At 52.6% G+C, this 16,979-nt stretch overlaps 1 protein-coding gene across 1 annotated transcript; it reads right to left on the bottom strand.

Moving 5' to 3' along the window:
* Nucleotides 1-1,633: 1,633 nt before the first annotated feature.
* Nucleotides 1,634-14,923, bottom strand: PLPP7 (phospholipid phosphatase 7 (inactive)). Its single transcript, XM_009487736.2, has 2 exons — nucleotides 14,473-14,923; nucleotides 1,634-2,273 (listed from the first exon to the last, which is right to left on the bottom strand). The coding sequence occupies exons 1-2, from the start codon at nucleotides 14,921-14,923 to the stop codon at nucleotides 1,909-1,911; spliced, it is 816 nt and encodes a 271-aa protein (XP_009486011.1). The 3' UTR covers nucleotides 1,634-1,908.
* Nucleotides 14,924-16,979: the final 2,056 nt, after the last annotated feature.

Genomic DNA, 16,979 nt, shown 5'->3' with positions numbered 1-16,979 from the left:
CTCCCCTTTCCTGAACATGCTCAGTGACGGCTCGTCCTGAGGGACCCTTGCAGAGCCCACCCCCGGGGAGCTCCGCGGGAGGCTCGTCTTTAAAGGACATGGTAGCCCTCCTTACCACACTTCTGCTCCAGCCTCAGAGCAGGCAGCATGGGAAGTCAGCGTCTCCCAGGGCTCTGCGCTGACATCCCAGCTGGAGACGCGTGCCAGGGATAGATTTTCTGTTTACCTTCTTTTCATATTAATTATCAAAGAGCAACAAATGTGAGCAGCTTGCAACAGTCATTATCTGAATGTCTTCTCCTCACCAGCAGCCCAGCATGTACGAAGAGGCTCCCCAACATGCAGGGATAGAGGAGAGCACAAGACCCAGCTGGTTGCTCCCTGGCCTTGCAAGCCAGCTGCATTTTTCTCACTTGGGATAGACAGGAGGACAGGAATGATGGGATCCTTCATTCTGCAGGATGCATCCAACCAGGGAAGGTGCTGAGTCTGGTAGCGTCCATCACCCGCCAAACATCAAACTCTCTTCTAAAGACAGAGAAACCACAGAGAACTGGAAGGTTCTGTGCAAAATATGGGATTTTCTTAGACAGTTGTGAGGGGTAAACCGTGTCAGGGACACCACACTGAGCATGGCCATCAGCTGGGTAAAGATCAGCCAGGTTTCAAGGTGGCCGCTTGTCAATAACGTAAAGCAACGGCACCGTGTCTGGGCATCAAACTCTATGTTCAGTAATCTCAGGCTGGTTCACAGGCATCAATTAGCTTAGCTTTGCAATTAAGAAAGGTCAGGAGCACTCTCCTCATTTCATACAAGGTGAGACAGAAACGGTCAGTATTTCCCTCTGTAACATGGTTACAGCCAAGCGCGCAGAGGCAGGGGTATGGGCAGTCCTGCCTCCCTGCCCTCCAGCTCACCGACGTTGCTGGGTGTACCAGAAAGCAGTCAGTGCTGTAAGAGACTTACCTTGGAAGTTCCCATCTACAGCATCAGATTTGGCATAATTATAAATCTTGGTTGTGAAGAGACAGAAAAAGACTCTTTGCTGTGTATCTAGACCTGCTTTGCAAAATCACCATGATCCAGCACATTGCCTATTCAATTACTCCCTACTAGGTTGAAAACAGGCAACTTGTGTTTGTCCTTTACCAGACCAAAAACGCCACACACACCCTCACGGAGCAGATTTTTGAACAGCAGAGGAAAGGCCAGCTTCAGCATGCCACTTTCAGTGGCCTGAGCACCATCCAGGTCCACCCCATCCAAAGCAAACCATTTAAGTGATCACTTGCATCCCCTCAGTCAGCAAGACCGCAGGACCTGCTCCGAGTTGAACATGTATCTCAAAGCTACACTGAACTGGCTTGTGTCCCTTCCCTCATGATAAGAACCAAACAGGGCAGGATTTTTATGATTATTTATTATCTGTGAAGTGCCAGCAGTGTCCTGAGTCTGTACAAGGCACAACTGCTGGACTTACAAAAAGAAAAAGCACTGTGGCCAAAATCATTTAGCCTCAAAAAAGTTAACAAACGTGTTCTCAGGAAGCTCTCAGGCACTGCCCATCCTGAGGACATACCAAGGACATACCAAGGTGAGGACATACCAAGGAACCACCCAAACTAGGCAGACACGTAGCTCATTTCTCTCACCCATAAAGCTTAATTAGGTTGCTGTCCAAACACAGTTTGAGAATATGGCCAAAACACAGGTATGGCCCTTGATTGCTAAAACCCAATCCATTGCAAGAAACTTTTTTTTTTTCCAGGTGGGGAAGCAACATTAAAAAATGCCACTACTCATGGAAGTTACAACTGCTTCCAACAAACAACATGTAGAAAATACTGGGAGGGAGACTCTTAAAGTATCTGCTAGTTTCCAGTGGAAAGGTGTCAAGTCCCCCATGTTCACCAGATGGATATCAACATCTGACAAGTGTTGGAAGACATCCATATCAACTCCACCAGCCTGAACTGTAAGTAGCCAAACACAAAGCCAGACAGGACATCTGTGATGTGGTGACGTCCGATCATGACGCGGGAAAAGCCCACACAGAAGGCCCAGAGGACCAGCAGGATCCGGAGAGGGATGGCCAAGACCAGGTGGTTGAGGAAGAACTTGGAGAGCATGGCTACTCGGCTGGCGTGCCCGGCTGGAAACGCGTAGGTGTCCATGGTCAGGTAGTCCAACAAGCCAGGGTTGATGTCATACGGGCCCTTCCGCTTGGCCAGCTTCTGCAAACCAGCCACAATCATGATGTCCAGGAGCAGGGCTACAAAAGGAGAGACGAGGAGGTAAAGCTCAGAGACAGAAGCAGATTCGGGGGCAATTTTCAAGGCAGAACATTCAAGGATTGTCGCTGTCTTTAAATAAAGGTATGAATTCAGCACCAGCCAGGTGTCCACAGTTCATATGCATGCAACCCCCCCTCATCCTCAGATCACCACCCAAATGCTAATTAACCCTCCCAGTCCACCCATGGAGAAGGCAAGTACCATTATCACCATCTCACAGAGTAGAAACCCAAACCGCAGAGGCAAGCGACCCGCCTGGGGAGGAAGAGAGCAACTGGCAAAGCTAAAATTAAAACTCTTTTGGCCCTCAAACCACTGGACTGCGTGTCTCTGTTTCTGTCCTCCACCCCACACTTTAGAAACCTCCTGCAGCAAGGACGTATCCCTGCCTGGGGTGGCTCTGTGCCGGGGTGACCAGGCTGCAGTGAGCAGTCGGTGGGAGAAAAGCTGCCCCACAGCACTTTCTGGTGTTGTCCCTTGTCCTCTCCCAAGCCCACCACCTCCCTCCTGCCCAGACCCAGCCAGTGGGACCGCACTGCACTGGCAGATTTCACTAAGAAAAGAGCATTAAGAGACACTGAGCTAATGGGAAAGCCATAGAATTAAGAAAAAGGGCTTCTGCCGCAGGTATCAACACCAAATCGCCTTTCTTCCCTAACCACTTCAGGAGTGAAACCCATCAGCATTTGTCTTCATCATCCTCCTCTTCATCCCACCCCCTTTGCCCCAGCCAACAGGTACTGTCATTTCTATTTCCTAGCATCGATTTTATTTTTCTTTAATCCCCTCATCTGCTTTTCCCCAGCCCTCCTAATTGGTCAGAGTGCTGATTTCAGCTCCTCACAGCAATGACAAGGAAATATATACCATCATAAGCACTGCCTGCTCCCTCAGCAGGAATGCGAAGGGCTAGTTGCCTGGTTCCTGGGCCCTGATAAAGACCATTCCTTGAGAGCTGACAAGGTTTCAGGAGGATGGATGGGAGTGCAGCGGGGACGGGAAATGAGACGGCACATCGGAGGCTGGCAGCTCCTCCTGCCTGCTTGGCATCTGGCAGGAGCTGGGAAGTGAGGAGCTGTCACGGCGGCTCTGCTCGCCCACCTCCCGCAGCGTGCCACCTCTGCACAGCCAGCCCCCAGCATCATTTTGGGAAGGAGCTGATATTTATCCTCGCCAAACTCTCTCCTTCTGAGAGGGCTATTTTTCTTCCCCATCTGCAGGGCATCTTGCGTGAGGATGGCGGACAGCAGGACCTCCCTGGACCTCCTGCGCACCAGGTCCTGCCTGAGCCACTCCTGAGCTCTCAGAGCTGTGGAGGGGAGATGGAGCAGAGGAAAAGGTCTGGGCACCAGCTCCTCGCTAGCAGGAACGGTAGCGCAAGCAGCAGTGGGACTCCACCTTAAACACAACAAGAAGCAGGAGGCTGACATGAAGGAAAGGTTCATAGGTGGCATCTGAAACAAGGTGGTGAGGCTCCAGCTGGCAGAGGGATGCAGAGGCTGGTCACGACACTGGCCCTGTAGCAGTAGCAATGGGCTTAGGAGGACAAGGACAGCCGGGGACTCCGCTCAGAGCCCGCCCGACAGGACCGGCAGATGAGGAGGGAGCAGGGGGAGGGCTGCAGCCCGTGGCAGGGGACCCCAATGCTGTTTGAGCAGAGCAGTTCTCTGCACTTTAAGATTTGTTGATATTATTTTAAGGGGCTGGCCAGGGCAGGGGGAGAAGGGCAGAGGGGAATTTCAAATGCAGGCTGCAGAGTCCTGGAGCAGCCACTCACCGTGGTTTCCCGTTAAGGCTGAATGCCATCAGCACAGCTCGCAGCTGCCGAGGGTAACGAAGCACTGGGGCTGGCCGGCCATTACAGGGCTCTGCTCATGCTGGGCTTCCTAAATCACCCCCAGCCCGGCTCCTCACCCCACCAAGGTGACCCCCCACGGCCCCAGTTCAGCAAAGTGCTTCAAGAGCCGATTTTCAGAGCTCATCGGCTGCATTGCCCATCGGTCCCATCTCACCCTGAACAAGAGCTGGGCGAGAGCCGAAGCTCTGGGACGCGATCTCAGGAGCCCAGACTCGCGCATTCATTTCACAGAGATGATGCGCCAGCGCTGCCAAGAGAAGACTCTGGCCCAAGCCGCTCCTGCTGAAGTCAGCAGCTTATTGCATTGCTGAGGAGCCCAGCCAGGACTCAGGAACCAGTTTGGGCAGCCCGAAGGATCCCCAGTGTCTCCCATGGTGTTCAATACACCCACTACAGCCCATTGCCCACCAACCTGGCCGTAGATCAGTAGCACATACGTCATGTGCTTTAGCGACACGTGGCGTTCACCACTGCCCATCAGTATTTTGCATTTACAAGATTTTTTCCCTGTCAAAGGTGATGTCAAGGCAACTTGAGGGTACAGGCATGTGTGCATGGAAGTGTTCAGAGCACGGAGAACGAGCCAAAGAGCTGTTTTAATAATCCTTTCATTCAGAAGATGAATAAAATAGGCCTTCAGTACTGCTAGGTTTGATTTTCGTCAAATGATGCACAGAAAGCAGAAAGCCTTGTTTGCCCACATTTCAAGATCTGAAGGCATGCCAGCATTAAAACTAGGGGTTAATTTGCCGTTAAAAGAAAAAAAAAACAAAAAAACAAGGATCCCTCCGTCTGGTGCTTTTTCTGTCACTTCCCCCTGCACTTTCTGTTCCTTCCATGAAGCAACTTCTTTATGAAACAGCCCCAGCAGCCTGCCCTGCCCCGAGGCCCAGGGGGTCCCACCACCCTCGCCCAGCTCCGGGTCTCAGCAGAGCCCCTGCAAAGCCCCGGGGAGCCGTGCTGTGCCCCTGCCCTCTCCTGCTGCTGCTGGCCAGGTGCTGCCAGAGTGAATCAGCACGCAGCACTGCTGCCGACAGTGCTGCCAACGGCCCATCCTTCAGAAACAGATACAGACGGTGCTGTCGCTCAGCAGCCCCGGCCCGGGCCCTATTCCCTTGCAATTCCTTGACCTACATACCCGCTTGGACTTCGGCTCGCTTGCTTTTTCCCCTCCGCTGTTTCAGCTCAATGCAAACCAAATCCTCCCTACTCAGCTGGGCACATCCATGCCGGCATTACACAGCTAAGGGGTTAACTTTCTTATAGGCATCCTTGGTGGGTCCAGCTACAAATGGGTGTCTCTGCACTGGGAAAGGTGCCTGCTGGCTACCAAAGCGGTTGCGTCTGAAGCCCCTTAGCCTTGCACCCGCCAGCACAGCCCCAGTCACCTGCAAACCGGCATCGTCACCTTCGGTCTGCCCTTCCCCTGTCCCTAATGCAGAGACATGCAAATCCTTCAGGCCAACACAACTGGAAGAAATATAGCCCTGGGAGAGACCGCAGAAGGGAGCCTGCAGCTGATTTACCAGCCTGCACTCGCACAACGCTGCTCTCTGGAGACGGACGGGGCTGTCGGAGTCATAGCAGAGATGGCAGAGAGCCACCTGACCGAGGGGTGAGATGCGAGGAGCAAGACATTTTAATTTTAAGCATTTTTTCATCATGCCCTTCCCCCAGATCCAGGTAGCATTGGATTTAAAACACAGGCAACATTGGATTTAAAATCCAGGTAGCATTGGATTTAAAAGACCAAAGGAAGGATTAGCTCTTGCCCATTCCTCCTTTCACATTCTTCTGAAAAAGATCCATAATTTCCCCTTTGACCTGGCTGTTAAGGGAAACAATCCTTCCGATTTCCACTGCAAAACCATCTGATTGCAAAAAGCTCTATTAACATCTAAAAATTCCTTAAAGCGCAAACCCAAAGAGCAAGTCCTGTCTGCTTGCGACAATTTTAGCATCAGAGATCACCTTGGTATTGTAAATAGCCAACATCTGGCATCAGATGCACAGTAAATGAGCTGAAAGTGAGCCCCCTGGGCAAACATTTTATATCTATTAATAAGAAAAGGAAAACAATTATCTGCCTTGCTCCTACCACCAAATGTTAGGAGCCCATTAAGGGTGGAGAGGCGAGCGGAGAGGCGAGCCCTGTGCAAGCAGGGCACAAGGACGAACCTGAAGCGTCGCTGCAGCAGAACCAAGCCAAACCCCAAAGCTGGTATTTAAGGGAAGTTGAAACAGTTGGACGTCCCCTTTCACTGTAAGGTCCTTTCTGTCCCCGCGCCCGAGGTGCCATCTCTGCTGCCGTCCCTTACGGAGGAGCAGCTGCAAGAAGCTGAGGATGGGGAGAGCACCCTCGGGGGTCAGAGCCAGGCAGCATCTCCAGGGACGGAGGCAGATTCCCGCTGAGATGTTTATACAAACATGTTATCAAAACCACAGCTGAAAAACAGCCTGGGTGCAATGCTAGGGACAGGGCGGGGAGGAAAAAAGGAGAAAGCCAAAAAAGCCCTTGGCCTTGTCTGCTCCTGCAGCCGTGATTCACATGACTTCATGCACATGGGGCTGCTTGGATGAGACAAGGCAGCCTCTCCAGAGCCCAGCCTGCGAGATTGGGATCAGAAACAGAGTCACAAGCTGGACTCAGCCTCCCAGCGCCGTGGCTGAGCGCGTGGGGAGAGGAAAAGGGGGAGGTAAATGTCCAGGAACGAAGAGGGAGCCCATCCCGTGCGCTCAGGAGGCACCCAAGCATGGGAGCAGATGTGCACCCGACAATCCCCCTCTGCCTGGCCCCAGTACTGTTTTAAAGCAGAGAGAAGCTGGCACTAACTCCTTGCCTGGGCTTCAGAGCCTGCAGCCTGCCCTGACCCGGGTCCCACCGTGCTGGAGGCCACACCAACCCTGCTGAGATGGCATGTGCTGCCGAGGCCACGTGTAGGGCCAAGGCTGGCTTTGAAGGTCCTGTATTTCCCAGATTAGCCAACCTCACTCGGGAGTGAACCCTGGACAAATGTCACCGTTCCCCGGAAACAGCTCCTTTTGCTCCACAATTACAATTGATTTTTCCCCCCACTTTTTTTTTTTTCCTCTTTTTTTTTCACTTATACACCCCATTCTACTGCTTCTGAACTTCCCAAATCTCCTACAGGCATTAGGCTCCCTGACCTGGAAAAATGAGCCATTTGCAGCCTTGACTAGTTAACATTAAGGAAAGCTGCAGGTTTCAAAAGTATCTTCACCCTCTCTCTGGTGGAGTCGGTGGCAGCTGGAAGAGCTCCACTCCTCTGGAAGTGAACCCCTCTACTCCATTTTCTTCCCCAAATGTGGTACTATTAGGTATAAGAGCTGACAAAAGGCACAGATGGCACGACACATTGAAGAACCAATGAATCAGACGCTGCGGCGTTTTGGGGGGAGGTTATTTTTTGGCTGAACAAGCAGCAGAGTGGGGTAAGTGGCCACGGGGAGGTGAAAAAATGGTGGAAAGCAGCATTGTGCAATTAATTAAAAGAAAAAAAACAACTAAAAATAGACCCGCTATATCCTAGATGATTAGAAACAGCCTCGAGTGCAAACACAGGCTGCCTGGAGTTCTCCCCTTGGAAATACTTTGCCCCTGGGAGCTGGGCAATTTGTATCTCAGCATCAATTACTGAGCGGGGCTGCCTCGCTGGGGGTCTGCACGGCCTGGGGACGAGACGCAGGCGAGAGGGCGAGCGCAGAGAGAAGGGCTCGTGCTGATGGGGAAAATGAGCTGAGCAGCCCCCAGGACGGCTCAGCTGCCTCCCAGAAGGGCTCTGACAGCTTGCAATGCCTCTATATGCTATGGCAGCAGCGCAGGTAGCATCGGCGCATCCCAGAACCTTGCACTGCAACACACACAAGCACGACAGCACCATACGGAATGAGCTGGAGAAAGAAAACTGCCTTGGGCTGATGACCAACAGCATCTCCCAGCCCACAAAGGCTGGGCTCCTCGCTCGGACTCAGTGCTGCTTAGGCTTGTGTTTACACCCTGCTGCCTTCAATAAGGCAAGTCAGCAAAAAAACTTGGGGCTGATTCTGTGGTGCTCAAAGGCCTCCAACCATCACATGTCACGGCATGTTAAAGACCCAGATCAGGTATGTCTGCCAGCACCCCTCTATAGACAGAAATGGAGAGCGAGACCAGAACTGGATTCCAGGTGAAAACACGGCACTTTCTTCCAAGGGGAGGAAAAAGAGACAGTTCATCTGATTCCCCTTTCCCATCCCCATCCTCCACCAAGCCTGGCCTGGAGCGGGATACCCGATGCTCTCTCCCTGCCCACCGCTCCTCTGAACAACTCACCTCGCTGCCCAACGCTCCTCCACCTTCCTCTTCCCAACCACCACTCCTGTCAAGGCACATTAGAGGCAAACACACTCACCCATTTCTCGGATGTCCCTTTGGGCCAGAGCCTGGCTCAGCTTCTCTGGCAGGGCTGGGTATGCCTGAGTGAAACAGCTACTGTCCCCTATGAGCTCCAGGCAGGGGCACTGGAAAGCTGTTCCCGGCGTGACAGACATGAGGATGACTCATTTCCCATGTTTATTCCCCCTCTTCCCATTCAACAACCCTCGCACTTCTTTTCTCTTTCACTCTGCATTCAGGCTCTGGAACATTTTGCCTGCTCGCTCCGCGCGAGGGTTGGAATTCAGCTTACTGCAGTTTCCCAAGTGCTGCACGCTGATGGCTGCAGGGCTCACAGCATCCTCAGCACCAAGCAGCGGGCCAGGACCTGAGCTCCTCGATGCTGCCCGGTACCAAGGGGCTGATCAGACCATGGGTCTGATGAAGACCCTTTGCACGTCCCTGGAAATATCCCCCTGCTGCTCCAGCCACAGTCAAGTGGGTGCCAGCCTGTCACTGACTGTCCTTTATCTGAAGGGACACTGCAGACTTGCAAGCCTGCCCTGCAGTGGACAGTATACATTCGCTATAGAGGAAGCAGGCGAGGAAGGGGAGGGGGGCAGGGAAGCCGGGAGAGCTGGGCATCGCTTGCTATTCAGAGATGCCTGAGCTCATCAGCCGTGAAGGGATGAAGGGTGAGGATGGCACCCACCAAAGGACCAGGGACTTTAACTGCTGTATCCGGGCAGGACAACAAGAGGCAGATTAGCAGCCTGACGCGATGAAGAGGAATATGTAATGCCAGCCTGGACCTGTGTCTAGATGTTGGATGCAGGGAGTGGGCACCCGTGGTGTTCCCTCTGCCTGGCACCCACCATGGGTCAGTCATGTTGGACATGACTGGACATTTAAACGTTTTCACCTCGCTGGGCAGATGTGCTGCGAACTTGCTGAGATCTCAGTGGGCACTGGCAGGGCTGGGAGCGGAGCAGGACGGGGGCTGAACCTCCTCCGTGTGCCAGGTTTTACAAGGAGGGGATGGTTCACACAGGGTGCCAGCTCCCGAGCTGCTCTCCCCTTCCCTGCCGAAACGTCATCTGCCCTTGTCTAGCTCAGAAAATCCCCAGCCTCACAGTGGGAAAATGAAAGGGGAAAAAAATAGGCACATCTGGCCCCAAACCATCTCTGGAGCTGTCGGCTTAGCAAGCTCTGCTGCGTACGGACTGATCCATCTGCCACGCAACTCCCCGGCCTCTCTGCTGGGTCTGGGCTGCCGAGCCCTGAGGCTCGACAGAATGAGCTTGTCTCTACTGCCTGGGCCTTTAATCTACTCGGTGACCTCTACCAGCCACGGGCTGTACTATCTGGATTTTCACCACACAGACTCCAAAGAAAAGTATGACAATACCTGAAGCACCTCCGTGTTGTTAGAGCAGGCTCTGCGGGGTCTCAAGGGGCCTGGTGAAGGCATTTCTCGCTCTCTTTCCTTCCTAACCCACCACTTTCCTGCCAATCTGGTCTTGCTTGGAAGCTGCTGGGGTGGGACTGCAGAGGCCTGGCCATATATATGTATTTATAAATACATACTTTTTTTTTTAAATAAATATATATATGGCTCAGGATAAAGTCACAGCTCTGCAGGGGACGATGCCTCAGAATATCACAGCTTGGTTCCTGGTCAGACTAAAGCTAGGTCAGTATTCAGGGAAAAGGCTGGAGAGAGCAAGAACTGCCATTTTGCTAACCTTCAGGAATGAAGAAGTGACCCTGGGCTTCCCTCCTTTCCTCCTCCTGTGGCAAGCCACCCATCCTCAGCCTGCCACACTGCTCGTGATGATACGTCCGTACCCTGCGGCACGGCTTCACTTGATGGCGATAAATGCTTAGTGACAGCACCGAAGAGCCAAGCCGCCCCTCGGAAGCAGGATGCGGAGCCAGCCTGTGATGGATGAGGACTGGGACCTGTGTCACTGAGACAGCAGGCAAAGAGAAGACCAGGGCTTTCTCTTCTCCGAGTTTGAGTATCTATTTCAGAAAGCCATGACCAAAGCAGAACCAGTTAATGGCTGGTATTTCAAACTGAGCACAAATACATATTTTATGTGGAAGTGTTAACCAAGCAGATACCTTCTGACAGCAAAAGCACATGGCTGGGCTGCAGATAACTAAACAAGATGGCGATTTGGCTCTAAACACAATAGGTGGACTTCACTGGAGCGACCACTTTGGGTAGATGACCACGTTCCATCCCCGTCACAGTAAGAAGGTGCCTGGACCTGGAAAGACCAGAAGTCTAAGAAGATCAATCTGTTTAGCTTAATAAATAGGAGCTGAAGAAATTACTTGAGCACTATCCAAAATATTGAAAGGCAGAAGAGATGTTGGCTAAAAGAGCTATTCAGCTGAAGAGACAAGGGTATGCAGACGCAATGAAGGGAAGAGTCAAACTAAAAGCAAGATGCTTGTGAGACTACCTAGCACTGCAGTAATATAGAAAAGGTTCTGACAAGTTCACCCTCACTTGTAATTGTACATCAGATTGAGTGTTTGGGTTTTTTCCCTTAACAAATTGAACAGAAATAAATTAAGGGATATGCTACAGCCTGTATTTTGCCGTGGGTTAGATCAATGATCCAAATGTTCTTTGCTGGCTTTGCAGTCAATGAATCACTAAATTTGGATCCACATCCTCACCAGATGGATCAGAACCAGAAACCGAGGTGCTGCTTCCCCCAGGGCTTAATGGAGTTTCCGTCTGGTTCTGAAGCAGATCTGGGAATTTTAGTGAAAGTTTTATATCTGTTTTCCCCCTGAAAGCCCAATTGCAAGGTTCAAATGATTTTCCAAGCACCTCATTTTTCATGAAATTCTTGTGATTGCAGAGAAAATCTTGAACGGTCCTAAAAGTTCCAACACCAGCAGACAAATAAAATGAACTCTAAAACTGGGGGGGGGGGGGTTCCTGAGTTATGATTTTCTCGATTTGGCTGTGGGGTGCAGACTTTCTTCCTGACTCTTCAACAGCCAGGGCTGGCAATGCTGAGGTACTCTTCCTGAAAGCACATTCTGGCAGAGGGATTTTTACAGTGGGCACAGATAGCTGATTTCTTCCATCTTTTCAGTAACAGGCTATGAGCATGCTTCTCTGGCTGGTTGGCATTTGCTGGAAAAGATTACAATGAGGAGAATCAATAAATTCCATCACAGATGACAAACATGGAGGGAAAACATTGCTTGGGGTTGCTAATCAACATCTGCAGTTGGGATGGATGGAGCATCCCAGGGTCAGACCCCCTCACCCTAAATGCTCCCGCATGTGTTGGCAAAGCTCCTGCCAAGAGCTCCTCAGGCGCAAGTGCCCCCCCTCCATCTGCAGTGGTGCTTCTGCCAGGTTCCTGGTCCCATTTCAGCAGTCTCCTGTCTCCTCGCCTTGAAAGCCTGATTGCAAAAACTAAACAAGTGCTCTATGATGGGCTGGCTCCCTGCCCAGAGACTGCATCAGAAATTCTGCTTGATGTATCAAACTCTCAGCAAGCAGGGGGAAGGGAGGCAAGCCAGGGGACGTAAGGAAGGGGTACCATAGACAACCCCAACTTCCCTGCTTCCCTCTTCCCAGGAGACCAGGGAAGCACCAGGAGGTTCCCTTCCCTTTGACCTGTCCCTACCCAGGAGGGCTTTAAACCACATCCTGATGGATTTGATCCACAGGAAAACAGCAGCCAGAGGGCCCAAGGATGCCAGGTGCAGCAGTTGTGCCATACCCTTCCTATTTACTCATGAGACCCCACTTCTCATGGGATCTGTCGAGGTCCACCAGCCCCATGCTCCCCAGCCAGACTCCTTCCTCCATCAGCAATGCAGGTATTACAGCAGCAGCTACTCGGATATTCGGAGTTCCTGACTGCAATCTTAAATATCAAACTGAGGCCACGCTCGCAGCAGAGATCTGCTCTGTGGGGCGACACAAGTCCTGCTGAGGAAGCTCTGACAAGAGAGGCTCAGGGCACCTTGGTCAGTCCCACCAGTCAGTGTTGTCTACTCAGAGGGCAAAGTGGCCTCTTTGGAGGCTACCAGACCTACGGAGCTGTCAAGTCACGTTGTGAACTAGCCCTTCAAACACTATTTTCTTTCTTGGCAGGCGGAGAAGAGGGATGGGATTAGTGTGTCTAGGCAAGGAAGCAAGACTTCAGAAACGCCCTGAGCTGTCCCTGGGCACCACATTTGAGCTCAGGAGACCTGGAGATGTAGGTAGTGGTGCAGGGCTGAGCCCTCCCAGCAACTTCCTGATACTCAAAGTTTCAATGCAACCCAGAGGTGGCTTTGCATTTGGCCTCCTCACACGGCAACAGAAGACTGAGAAAACCTTTCCTGTTTTTAAGCCAAAGGTGGTGTTAGCTCTTTACAAGGTTCTCAAATATTTTGGAGTCAAAGAGGTCAGTTTTCAGGCTCCAAAATCATCAAAGGTTCTTGGGTCAAGAGACATGTGGAAACTGTGCCAGTTGATGTTAGTCACCTACTATTTCATTCTCATGCCCTTTTAAATGGGGCTTCTTTTCTCAGTGAGAGGTTGACCCAGCACACCGAGGAGCCCCTGGAAGAACTGCTGACGGCGGCGGGCTCTGCATCACGCCGATGCTATTCTGGCTTCTTCCCCTCGATGGCCTCCCTTCATTAGATGTCACAGCACGAGGACAGTCTCTTTCAAAGGCAGAGGGGAGCTACCACTGTGCTTTTCAAGCCAGTTCAGTGCAATCTTCGCCCTCTCCGAAGGATGAACTCGGGGGAAAAAAAAACCTGGGACCATGACGCAGAGCCCATATCACATCACAGTCAGCCCCTGCAGACAGGACGTCCCTTTCCTGAGGTGCCTCTGAAATAAAATGTCCCTACGTCCCCCCAAAAGACTCCCTGAGAAGCAAAGGCCTAAATCCAATGTTTTCGATTTCTCTTACCAATCAAAAGCGGGAGGTCCAATCACTGTTTTTTTGGGGGAGGATGAAACACTAGGGCTGATCACAGCCAGATGAGAGAGTAACTAGTCACAATGAAAAATATGATAACTGGGCCCCATGCCAAAGGCAGAAGAGAGAGAAGAGCAAGGTCCTCAGGTAGATGTGGCCAGGGTGGGTTGAGGCCAGGGTCTAAGACAAGTCACACCTAGAGTTCAGCGTGGTCACTGGTGGGACATCCACCCATGGGGATGGTGCGATGGGCCCTGCTCAACTCAGAAGACAACTCCTTTAACATGTCTCAACCTCCAGAAACGAGGACACCGACCACCGCACAAGAAAGGATTAGCAGGAGAGCCAGAGAGATCCCAGCCCATCTGCATGGGCTCTGGGTCAAATTAGCACATGGAAATGGGGACAGCAGCAAGAAAGGTCCTCAGGGGAGGGAGGATGTGAGATCAAACCGCAGCAGGGAAGGAGACAGGACTCCATCAGGCAGCGGCTGAGATGTGGAGCCAGGGTCTGTTCAAGAAGGTGGCGAGGGGATGGAAATCTTTTTTTCTCAAGGATATCCTCAGGAATTGATCCAAATATCAAAGATTAAAATCTTTATGTTCTCCCCACCTATCAAACCACCAAGGCAGATGACCATAGATTAAAAGCCATCGCTGCTGGTATCCACCCACACATCACAGACACTTCCTTGGTCTGGCTGGACAACCCCGCCCCATGCGGGACCAGGGACCTGCCCCTACTTCACGGGTGTCACCAGCTACCAGGATTACTCCATCCCTCTTAGACAACTTTTTGCTGCATCCATCACCCACGGTACCCAGGACGGAGACGGCCCATAAGCACAGCATTCACCCTAAAGGTCACTCCCTGCTTCCTGACCACATCGGTGGCTGGGAGCAGTCAGAGGAGGAGTCCCAGTGCCGCTCTCCCTTGTGACCAGGGCTGGGCTTTCCCGGTGGGGAGGGAGGTTTGCCACTCACCTAGCAGCAGGTTCATGAGGACCTCTTGGCCTGCCAGCGTGCTGCTCTTCACCAGGCAGATGAGCGTACCCGCGATCCAGGGGATCCCGTGCCCCGTTATCCCCAGGAGGTTAATCATGGAGCGGGCACCACCCCAGGAGGAGGCTCTGTTGGCACACACTCCCAGCCTCTTGGACATGCAGATATCAATGGCCAGCAGGGAGTTGAAGGCGATTCCCTTGAAGGAGGGGTTGAGCTGCATGCAGTCCTCTTCAGGCAGCTGCTGTGATTGCCTCCGCTCCTTGGGGTTGCTGTTCTGGGCACCAGCTGCCCCGGCCTGGCCACTCTGCTTTCTGCCGGAGCTCCTGCTCTCCTGGTTCCCTTTCAAGGGCTGATTCAGGGAGAGGAACTCAGCCCTGTTGAGGACATTGTTCCTGTCTCTCGCCCTGGACCGCGGCTGGGATGCTGGCATTGCAGTCTCTCTCTAACGCAACCTGCTCTGCAAATACCGGGAAGGAGAGAAATCCCTCTTCTCCCAGCAGAAAGCTTCCCCCACTCCCACCCTCACGAGCTGTGAATTTGGGAAGCTACAAAGGTTCCCCTCTGTTGCAGTTGCCCCCAGCACAGACTGCAGCTGTTAAATATAGAGTAAGGAATGCACATGGCTGTTTACTTCATGGGCCTAGCAAGCTTGGAAGCAAAATTAATGCCAGGCTTGGCAGCCACTCCAGTGCCAGGGAAAAAGGTTAAACAGCCAATAGATTGGAAGAAGAGGAGGGAAAAGCGTTGTGCCAAAGGTTGGTTGCTTCTGGCCTGGTCTATTTAAATCTTCCAATTGCTTATTCCCCTGGGCTGCAAGGGAAACTGGGAAATGTAGTTTTTTGCACTACAATTCACCTTTCAGTATCAGAGACTCAGAGCTGGAGGAGATCACAGCATCTCCTCCCCACCCCCAGCAGCTGGTATTGCTCCTACGGTGGGCTGTGCCGCCTGGCTTTGCACACTCCAAGGCTGGGCATTGCTTGGGAGCTTCCCCCCAAGGGGGTCTCCCCAGATATCTTCTCGATTTGTCTGTCTGCAACACCTCATCCCTGCTAAGGCACCCGAAATACCACCTTCCTCTCCCTGGTGTGGACACTTTTCAAACATCACTAGCCCCATCCTCTCTCCCCGCTCAGGGTGCGCCCCTGCAATGACTTCCATCGCTCACCTCATCCCCGGACCCCGGGAGAAGCATCACCTGCCTCTTGATTAGAAGAGACACGGTGCCGCTAATGAATTCCCATTCCCCTGCCCCCAGCGCTGAGTGTGGCCTCAATACCGCATGTTTCTGCCGTGTCATCCAGCATTGCAGATCCCGTGCTGAAAGCGGGTGACAGGCGGTGCCTGCGTCCCGGAGCTGCAGATGCGATCAGCAGCACAGGTACCGGCCCCAGGGGAGCGGGCATTGCGGGATGGGGAAGAGGGAGGCTCATGCCAGGCCCTGGGGAGCCTTCCTGCAGAGGACAGGGAAGAGCTGCCAACCCTCCTGCCACGGTGCGTTGTGCTCCGTCGCTTCGTCTGCGCACGGCTGCCGTCAGCCACCCTCCTCCCCACCGCAGCTGGGATGAACCCTTCGGAGACATCTCCCACCCGCCGATCACCAGCACTGGCGAGCCCCCATGAGAACATCCCGTCTGCTCTCGCAGCTCCAGTTTACAGGTCTGAACGATCTTGCTACAGACCCTGAACCGCAGCTGCGTGGATCTAAGCCTCAAGCACCACTGGGAGAGACCGTCCATCTCAGTTCCTCCTGCCCGAAGGACAGCAGCCCGCTGCAGCAAGCGCCTGAGCCAGATCCACCCGGGCTGCCATCGCCGAGCTACCTTCCTTGGACAATGGGCTGTCGCGGCTCCACACCACCCACACACTCAAGAAACAGCAATATTCCTATGCAAATAGGCTGGAAATCCCCCATGGACAGAGAAGTGGAGAAGATGAGTATTACACTGAGGAGCAGAACAGGCACGTCTCTTGGTGCCAGTGACATTTGCCTACGCAAATGTCCACTTACAGAGGTCAGTATTTGTACAGGAACCCTGGCATCTTTAAAAGTCTTGTCCAAAATGCACTGGAGAGATTAAGCGCTAAATGAAAGGTGGTTCTTGGCTTTCTAAGATAATAAGAAAAAATTTGCACTGTCTCCACACTTTCTAGCCATAGATCTCAAAATTCTCTAGATGAGCTATGCATCCAGCCTGCGCCCAGCTCACAGACGGACTCGCCAGAGGCGAGGGCAATGCTTGGCCAAGCAAGCGCCAGAGGTCCTGAGGAGCCCTTGCCCCTGGGCTTTGCTCGTATTTCCCCCCGTAATGAATCAAAGGAAAATAATACACGTCAATTTATTTCTGAATCACACCCTCCAGGAACCTACCCCTGGTCTGCAATGATGATCCTAGCCAGGGGAACAGCTCATCCCCTCCTCAGGCACCCTTACCCAGCCCATAAACCACACCCCCCCTCAGCTCAGGTGCCATTTCGGGCTGCGG

This window comes from Pelecanus crispus, chromosome 9 (assembly GCF_030463565.1).
Source record: "Pelecanus crispus isolate bPelCri1 chromosome 9, bPelCri1.pri, whole genome shotgun sequence".
NCBI lineage: Eukaryota > Metazoa > Chordata > Aves > Pelecaniformes > Pelecanidae > Pelecanus > Pelecanus crispus.
The sequence above is the reverse complement of the archived record's forward strand: the minus strand, read 5'-3'. Positions and strand labels throughout refer to the sequence as shown.